At 38.3% G+C, this 10,019-nt stretch overlaps 1 protein-coding gene across 1 annotated transcript; it reads right to left on the reverse strand.

Moving 5' to 3' along the window:
- Window positions 1-2,985: 2,985 nt before the first annotated feature.
- il17a/f3 (interleukin 17a/f3) lies at window positions 2,986-8,818 on the reverse strand. Its single transcript, XM_035763780.2, has 5 exons — window positions 8,653-8,818; window positions 5,107-5,281; window positions 4,554-4,765; window positions 4,122-4,262; window positions 2,986-3,904 (listed from the first exon to the last, which is right to left on the reverse strand). Exons 2-5 carry the CDS (start codon window positions 5,119-5,121, stop codon window positions 3,766-3,768), a joined length of 507 nt encoding a protein of 168 aa, XP_035619673.1. The 5' UTR covers window positions 5,122-5,281; window positions 8,653-8,818; the 3' UTR covers window positions 2,986-3,765.
- Between the last annotated feature and the right edge of the window lie 1,201 nt (window positions 8,819-10,019).

The following is a 10,019-nucleotide window of genomic DNA, read 5'->3' on the forward strand; positions in this document are numbered from 1 at the left end:
CCCACTATCCCACTAGCTGACTCAACAACATCCACACTCTGTATCTCACTTGCAGGCGCTTACACATCAAAATGATTTATAGTGTGATATGTTTTTCCCTACAGCTTTATTGGGATGCTGTAACCAACTCATGCACGTCATTCACTCAGGCACTATTTTGAATTTACCGGGGAACACTGTCAATGATAAATCATTTGTGTATATCAGACAAAAGATTGGATTGTGTCATTGGAAAAGGCTAAATATGTCTCAAATACTCGCAAATAATTTTAGCAAATGTATTAAAAATGACATACAGAAATATCTCATTTACGTAAGTATTCAAAACAGTCAATAAATGTTTGAATCCACTTTGGCATCGATTACAGCTGTGAGTCTCTCTGTGTAAGTCTCTAATAACTTTGCACACCTGGATTGTACAATATTTGCACAAATTCTTCAAGCTCTGTCAAGTTGGTTGTTGATCATTGCTAGACAGCCATTTTCATGTCTTGCCATAGATTTTCAAGCCAAGTTAAGTCCAAAATGTAACTAGGCCACTCAGGAACATTCGCTGTCTTCTTGGTAAGCGACCCCAGTGTAGATTGGGCCTTGTGTTTTAGGTTATTGTCCTGCTGAAAGGTGAATTAGTCTCCCAGTGACTGGTGTAAAGCAGACTGAAGCAGGTTTTCGTCTAGGATTTTGCCTGTGCCATTACTTTTATTTTTGATCCTGAAAAACTCCTCAGTCCTTAACGATTACAAGCATACCCATAACATGATGTAGCCACCACTATACTTGGAAATATGGAGAGTGGTCCTCAGGGATGTGTTGTATTGGATTTGACCCAAAACAGAACACTTTGTATTCAAGACAAAAAGTGAATTGCTTTGCCACATTATTTTGCAGTATTACTTTAGTGCCTTGTTGCAAACAGGATGTATGTTTTGGAATATTTAAATTCTGTACAGTCTCCCTTGCCACTCTGTCAATTAGGTTAGTATTGGAGAGTAACTACAATGCTGTTTATTCATCCTCAGTTTTCTCCTATAACAGCCATTAAACTATGTAACTGTTTTGAAGTCCCCATTGGCTTCATGGTGAAATCCCTGAGCAGTTTCCTTCCTCTCTGGCAACTGAGTTGGGAAGGATGCCTGTATCTTTGTAGTGACTGGGTGTATTGATACACCATCCAAAGTGTTGTTGTTTTTTATCCATCTACCAATAGGAGCCCTTCTCTGCGAGGCATTGGAAAACCTCCCTGGTCTTTGTGGTTGAACCTGTGTTTGAAATGCACTGCTTGACTGCCGGACCTTGTGGGGTACAGAGATGAGATAGTCATTACAAAAATCATGTTAAACACTATTATTGAACACAGAGTGAGTCCATGCAACTTATTATGTGACTTAAGCATATTCTTTTTACTCCAGAACGTATTTAGGTTTGCCATAACTTGGTGCGGCAGGTAGCCAAGTGGTTAGAGCGTTGGGCCAGTAACTGAAAGGTTGCTGGATCGAATCCCTGAGCTGACAAGGTACAAATCTGTTGTTCTGCCCCCTGAACAATTAATCCACTGCTCCCCAGTAGGCTGTCTTTGTAAATAAGAATTTGTTCTTAACCTCTTGCGTCCACCCGACACGCAGGCGTCCCATCTAGACATCTGGAAATGCAAAATGCGCTACGCTAAATGCTAATAGCACTCGTTAAAACTCAAACGTTCATTAAAACACACATGTAGGGTACTGAATTAAAGCTACACTCGTTGTGAATCCAGCCAACGAGTCAGATTTTTAAAATGCTTTTCGGCGAAAGCATGAGAAGCTATTATCTGATAGCATGTAACACCCCAAAAGACCCGCAGGGGACGTAAACAAATTATTTAAAAAATAATACTAATAATTAAGTAACTAAGGGGTTGAATACTTGAGGGGTTGAATACTTGAGGGGTTGAATACTTGAGGGGTTGAATACTTGAGGAGTTGAATACTTGAGGGGTTGAATACTTGAGGGGTTGAATACTTGACATGAGACATTTCAACTTTTCATTTTGAATTAATTTGTACAATTTCTAAAAACATAATTCCACTTTGACATTATGGGCTATTGTGTTTAGGACAGTGACACAAAATCTCAATTCAATCGCTTTTTGTTTTGGGAGGGATTCAGTTCATTTGCATGGCAAAATTAATGAATTGCAATGCATCTGATCACTCTTCATAACATTCTGGAGTATATGCAAATTGCCATCATACAAACTGAGGCAGCAGACTTTGTGAAATGTAATATTTGTGTCATTCTCAAAACGTTTGGCCACGATTGTACATAATGTCCTACTTTTTACCAGAGCCCTATGGGGGTCAGGGGCAATGGAGGTCTGGACCTATGGGGTCTGGGTCAATGGGGGTCTGGGTCAATGGGAGTCTGGACCTATGGGGTCTGGGTCAAAGGGGGTCTGGGTCAATGGGGGTCTGGGTCAATGGGGGTCTGGGTCAATGGGGGTCTGGAACTATGGGGTCTGGGTTAAAGGGGGTCTGGTTCAATGGGGGTCTGGGTCAATGGGGGTCTGGACCTATGGGGTCTGGGTTAATGGGGGTCTGGACCTATGGGGTCTGGGTCAATGGGGGTCTGGGTCAATGGGGGTCTGGACCTATGGGGTCTGGGTCAAAGGGGGTCTGGGTCAATGGGGGTCTGGGTCAATGGGGTCTGGACCTATGGGGTCTGGGTCAATGGGGGTCTGGACCTATGGGGTCTGGGTAAAAAGGAATGCAATACATAGGGAATAGGGTGCTCAGACTTCATTGTGGCATTGTGGGAAATGTGTGCCCTGTATTGCTGGGAATGTGAACATTTGACTTGCTATGTCTTTATGTGTGTTGTGTTGTTGACTGAACTCACAGCTCCAGGTGATCTCTCTTCTCTGTCCTCTGTTGTTTACATGTCCGTCATTCACTCTTATCCAGAGTGACTTGCATAATAAATACTAACAACACATTTAGAACAAAATAATATAATTTATTCAGAAACACATTAAGTGGTAAGTGTTCATTCTACTACAAACTAGGGTCAATATTTAGTCACAGGCTAAATATCATATGGACATTCCTATACAATAAGAATATTTGAATGAAAAAAAATGAATGTTTACATTGACATTTTAGTCTTGTGCAACTTAACGTTAATGATGTCACTGTCATTTATATAAACAGGTATAATTTAATTAACAAGTCTTTTAAAGGAATACTTCGGCATTTTGGCAATGATAGCAGATACTCCTAGACTTCGCCATTGTGCTAACGCTAGTTAGCATTGGCTCACAAAACTACCTCTAACTTCCTTCATACTAAACACAGAGACATAAAAATGGTATCCACGACTTCGTCTGACTCTGGGGAAGTAGACAAAGGGCATCATTGCCAAAAATCCCGAAGTATCCCTTTAAATAAACAAGTCATTTAAACAAGTAATTTAAATTAACTAAAACACGGTGGGAAAGTATGAACAGAGAATGTGAACCCTGACCTCAGACGTTTTCCAGGTAGACTATATGTCAGATACATCACTTTGTCCATTTCCACGGGTCAACATCAAAGCCAAAGACAAAACACATCAACGTTCATTATTACCTTCTAAGACATCTACGTTACAGCCATGCTACTCTACAGAGTTTAGGGTCCATTTCAATCAGGAAATGTACAAGATAATCAGATATCCATTTTCCATGGAAACTTTTTATATTGAAAGAATTTTGAAATGATTTTCCTTGAATTAGGGGTTCTCTTATTATCACTACTTCTGATGGAAAACGCTGGGTCTCACACAGGTACAGCCCACATTTACACTCTCACTGTCCAGTTTGTAGAAATAACCCTTCTTCCTCCCCTTCTTCCTCCCCTTCCCTCCGCTGCAGCCCTTCTCTCCCTGAACCCTGCAAAAAAAGTCCCCAAAGGTCAGACAACTGATTCAGATATATTAATTATAACATTAAAAATTTTTTTTATTAAAAAGTACATTTATCACCCTTTTATTTCTCAAGCAAAAGTGAACGTAATTCAATTCAATACATGAAATGTATCCTCTGAGGAGCGATTTAAGATAAGGTAAGTCAGTAATCGTAATAATATCATAATATGTCCAAAGATTACCTGCGGAGCACCAAGGTCTGATGGAGTATGGGTTTGGACTCCAACCCCATGTCCTCTTCTCCGTCTGGGGTTAGACAGCCAGACCTCTGGCACTGAGCCTGGGAGATATGTTGAGGGACCCGGGTCTCATCGTATGTGTCGCTGGTTAGGGAGAGCGGGCGGAATAGGGGGGAGGGAGGAATAGAGAGAGAGAGAGAGAGAGAGAGAGAGAGAGAGAGAGAGAGAGAGAGAGAGAGACCTGTTATTCGTCGCCTAAAGAAAGAACTCGTAAAGTGTATATCATCGAGACACAAAATGCTACAAAACACATTTAATAATATATATATATGGAAAACCATTCTATTTCCGTTAAACTTGTCATTTATGTAAATTGTTTTAGTTGTGAGCACATCACATCCATGTCCAACAGTAGCTGTACTTTAACAAAGGCACCTGTATGTCCACGGAGAGAGAGACCTGGTGGCTTTATGAAGGACAGGGAAGACAGCGGTCTTCAGGTTAGGATCCAGAACTAAACCTACAGTCATTACTCCAAAGACCTCGACTGGTCCGGAGCCATTGGCTGCCTTCCGTTTGGTCTCCTGGCATTTCTTACGTCCATCCAGTGACATGATCAGACCCAGCACCAGTAAACCTCTGAAGACCTGACCAACGCGACAGAGCTTCAATACCCGTTCACCTATATCTATAATAACACTTGTAAAATGGTGGTCATTTAGTAACGAACAGCACATAGAGTTATCGTGATACAAAGGCTGGTTTACACAGACAATTATTGGAAAGACCAATTAGAGGAAAAATATCAGAATTGGGCTGTCTGTGTAAATGCAGACAAACAAAGTCTAAATTAAATGTCAAAATCAAAAATGAATTGGCAGAAAAATGTCACCTATCCCCACCCCTACCTGATATCCCAACAGGCAAAACTGTACATAGTGAAATTGTCCTATTCGTAGCAAGGAGTTAAACAACAGTTGAGACTCACCATGACCAGAAGCATATCTCTCTCTCTCTCTGTCTGTCTCTCTCTCTCTCTCTCTCGCTCTCTCTGCTGTCTGTCTGTCTCTTCAGAGGGAAACGTTGCTGTGACAGAATGTTTCAAGTTGCCTTTGTTCTAGAAGCAGGGAGGGTTCCAACGCTGTACGTATTGTTTCCGGTGACTGTCGTCGATCAACAGATAACACACTTAGATCAAAAATATTGATGATGTAGTTCGATTTCAAAAAAAAAAATTATCCCAGAGATAGTATCAAGATGTTTCAGAGCATATGTAATGAAATGCAAAAACCATAGAATATCTATTAAGTATTAATTAACAACCAAGGTTGGGGTCAATTCCATTTTTAATTCCAGTCAAATCAGGAGCTACACTGAAATTCTAAATTTCATTTAAATTAATGTTAGTGTGCTACAGAATCCCATATAACTCTGTATAATGGTAGTGTGCTACAGAATCCCATTTAACTCTCTATAATAGTAGTGTGCTACAGAATCCCATTTAACTCTGTTTAATGTTAGTGTGCTACAGAATCCCATATAACTCTGTTTAATGGTAGTGTACTACATTTAAACTCTATAATGATAGTGTGCTACATAATCCCATATAACTCTGTTTAATGGTAGTGTGCTACAGAATCCCATTTAACTCTCTATAATGGTAGTGTGCTACATAATCCCATTTAACTCTCTATAATGGTAGTGTGCTAGAGAATCCCATTTAACTCTCTATAATGGTAGTGTGCTACAGAATCCCATATAACTCTCTATAATGGTAGTGTGCTAGAGAATCCCATATAACTCTCTATAATGGTAGTGTGCTACAGAATCCCATATAACTCTATAATAATAATATAATAATAATAATATATGCCATTTAGCTGACGCTTTTATCCAAAGCGACTGTCATGTATACATTCTACGTGTGGTCCCGGAATCGAACCCACTACCCTGGCGTTAAAGCGCCATGCTCTACCAACTGAGCCACAGAAGGTGACTCTATAATGGTAGTGTGCTACAGAATCCCATATAACTCTGTATAATGGTAGTGTGCTAGAGAATCCCATTTAACTCTATAATGGTAGTGTGCTACAGAATCCCATTTAACTCTCTATAATGGTAGTGTGCTACAGAATCCCATATAACTCTCTATAATGATAGTGTGCTACAGAATCCCATTTAACTCTATAATGGTAGTGTGCTACAGAATCCCATATAACTCTCTATAATGGTAGTGTGCTACAGAATCCCATTTAACTCTATAATGGTAGTGTGCTACAGAATCCCATATAACTCTCTATAATGATAGTGTGCTACAGAATCCCATTTAACTCTCTATAATGATAGTGTGCTACAGAATCCCATATAACTCTGTTTAATGGTAGTGTGCTACAGAATCCCATTTAACTCTATAATGGTAGTGTGCTACAGAATCCCATTTAACTCTCTATAATGGTAGTGTGCTACAGAATCCCATATAACTCTGTTTAATGGTAGTGTGCTACAGAATCCCATATAACTCTATAATGGTAGTGTGCTACAGAATCCCATTTAACTCTATAATGGTAGTGTGCTACAGAATCCCATATAACTCTGTTTAATGGTAGTGTGCTACAGAATCCCATATAACTCTATAATGGTAGTGTGCTACAGAATCCCATTTAACTCTATAATGATAGTGTGCTACAGAATCCCATATAACTCTATAATGGTAGTGTGCTACAGAATCCCATATAACTCTGTATAATGGTAGTGTGCTACAGAATCCCATTTAACTCTCTATAATGGTAGTGTGCTACAGAATCCCATTTAACTCTGTATAATGGTAGTGTGCTACAGAATCCCATATAACTCTGTATAATGGTAGTGTGCTACAGAATCCCATATAACTCTGTATAATGATAGTGTGCTACAGAATCCCATATAACTCTGTATAATGGTAGTGTGCTACAGAATCCCATTTAACTCTATAATGGTAGTGTGCTACAGAATCCCATATAACTCTGTTTAATGGTAGTGTGCTACAGAATCCCATTTAACTCTCTATAATGATAGTGTGCTACAGAATCCCATATAACTCTATAATGGTAGTGTGCTACAGAATCCCATTTAACTCTATAATGATAGTGTGCTACAGAATCCCATATAACTCTATTTAATGGTAGTGTGCTACAGAATCCCATTTAACTCTATAATGATAGTGTGCTACAGAATCCCATATAACTCTATAATGGTAGTGTGCTACAGAATCCCATTTAACTCTATAATGATAGTGTGCTACAGAATCCCATATAACTCTATAATGGTAGTGTGCTACAGAATCCCATTTAACTCTATAATGGTAGTGTGCTACAGAATCCCATATAACTCTATAATGGTAGTGTGCTACAGAATCCCATATAACTCTCTATAATGGTAGTGTGCTACAGAATCCCATATAACTCTCTATAATGGTAGTGTGCTACAGAATCCCATATAACTCTGTTTAATGGTAGTGTGCTACAGAATCCCATATAACTCTCTATAATGGTAGTGTGCTACAGAATCCCATATAACTCTCTATAATGGTAGTGTGCTACAGAATCCCATATAACTCTATAATGGTAGTGTGCTACAGAATCCCATATAACTCTATAATGATAGTGTGCTACAGAATCCCATATAACTCTCTATAATGGTAGTGTGCTACATAATCCCATATAACTCTGTTTAATGATAGTGTGCTACAGAATCCCATTTAACTCTATAATGGTAGTGTGCTACATAATCCCATATAACTCTGTTTAATGGTAGTGTGCTACAGAATCCCATTTAACTCTATAATGATAGTGTGCTACATAATCCCATATAACTCTCTATAATGGTAGTGTGCTACATAATCCCATATAACTCTGTTTAATGGTAGTGTGCTACAGAATCCCATATAACTCTCTATAATGGTAGTGTGCTACAGAATCCCATATAACTGTTTAATGGTAGTGTGCTACAGAATCCCATATAACTCTATAATGGTAGTGTGCTACAGAATCCCATATAACTCTATAATGGTAGTGTGCTACAGAATCCCATATAACTCTCTATAATGGTAGTGTGCTACAGAATCCCATATAACTCTCTATAATGGTAGTGTGCTACATAATCCCATATAACTCTGTTTAATGATAGTGTGCTACAGAATCCCATATAACTCTATAATGGTAGTGTGCTACAGAATCCCATATAACTCTCTATAATGGTAGTGTGCTACATAATCCCATATAACTCTCTATAATGGTAGTGTGCTACAGAATCCCATATAACTCTCTATAATGGTAGTGTGCTACAGAATCCCATATAACTCTGTTTAATGATAGTGTGCTACAGAATCCCATTTAACTCTATAATGGTAGTGTGCTACAGAATCCCATATAACTCTGTTTAATGATAGTGTGCTACAGAATCCCATCCTTTTTTCCATTTATCACCAGAACAATCTGACAGTGACACCCGTTGTGCCTACTACAGCTCCTTCTCTACATCCTCTCGTTGGCCTTACCTCTTTTTTCTCTCTCTCTCTCTCTCTTTTTTTCTTTCCATTTCCTAAAGCGGTTCCATTTTACTTGACCTTATTTTGACTTACTGTAATCTCAACGTTAGAAGAAGAAGAAGAAGAAAGAAAAACCCCAATGAGTGGCGAGACCCCATTCGTTCTCCAGTTGTTATGAAACCCTAACCCTTGTTAGCGAACTGAAACGCACGTATCAAAGCTCTGAAACTGATGACCGAGGTGACATACATACTGAACAGACACATGTCTATGTCCCCGGGGTTTAGAAGGGTGTGAACAGGGAGTTTTCAACGAGTGATTTGCTCTGCTGATATATACAGTAACTCTTTAGTAGGTCAGTCATGATCAGTCAGAAATAGAGGAAGGACTGAAAACAAACACAAAATAACTATTGTAAAATAAACTGTGTCTGTAAAATGTGTATAAGATGTATAAATTGAAGGTAGAAGCAGAAGTGTTTATTAGTTTACTCCAATTGGGGGATCGGCGGTAGGGTTTACGGGGAATAATAATAAAGGTATATTCTTTAAAAAAGTATGTGTGTCTATATAGGTATGTGTATGTATATATGTGTATCTGTCTGTCTATATAGGTATGTGTATGTATATATGTGTATATGTATGTCTATATAGGTATGTGTATGTATATATCTATATAGGTATGTGTATGTATATATGTGTATATGTCTGTCTATGTATGTCTATATAGGTATGTGTATGTATATATGTGTATATGTATGTCTATATAGGTATGTGTATGTCTATATAGGTATGTGTATGTATATATGTGTATATGTATGTCTATATAGGTATGTGTATGTATATATGTGTATATGTCTGTCTATGTATGTCTATATAGGTATGTGTATGTATATATGTGTATATGTCTGTCTATGTCTGTCTATATAGGTATGTGTATGTATATATGTGTATATGTATGCATGGATATATATATTTACCAAAACTATACGGTTGAAATGATGCAGACAATTACATTGATGAAACCAATATTCTTTCCACAATATTAAGCTGATCCAACCCTTTAACATTTAAAAAAAAAAAAAATCCTGGTTGAGGGTTGATGAGAGACGAACTGCTCAAGAGTTTTTATGAGAAATATTACTGATGACGAAAAAAATTCCAGATTTTCAGCATAATCAAATAAACATTCAGCTCAGACACCAATACCCTACAAGATATGCCACCAGGGGTCTCTTCACAGGCCCCAAGTCTAAAACGAATTCACAGCAACGCTCAGTTCTACACAGAACCATGATCGCATGAAACTCCCCCATCTACAACTACTCAAGCAAATAGTCAAATTTACTTTGAAAAACTGATTAAAAAAATTACTCA

The sequence above is a fragment of the Oncorhynchus keta genome, chromosome 19, assembly GCF_023373465.1.
Source record: "Oncorhynchus keta strain PuntledgeMale-10-30-2019 chromosome 19, Oket_V2, whole genome shotgun sequence".
NCBI classification, from domain to species: domain Eukaryota; kingdom Metazoa; phylum Chordata; class Actinopteri; order Salmoniformes; family Salmonidae; genus Oncorhynchus; species Oncorhynchus keta.

Excerpts from the sequence above, each read along its gene's own strand:
- il17a/f3 (XM_035763780.2), bottom strand. Across the intron at positions 4,263-4,553 it reads CTCTCTCCGTGGACATACAG|CGACACATACGATGAGACCC; the intron begins GTGCCTTTGTTA and ends CTCCCTAACCAG. Across the intron at positions 3,905-4,121 it reads CAGACCTTGGTGCTCCGCAG|GGTTCAGGGAGAGAAGGGCT; the intron begins GTAATCTTTGGA and ends CTTTTTTTGCAG.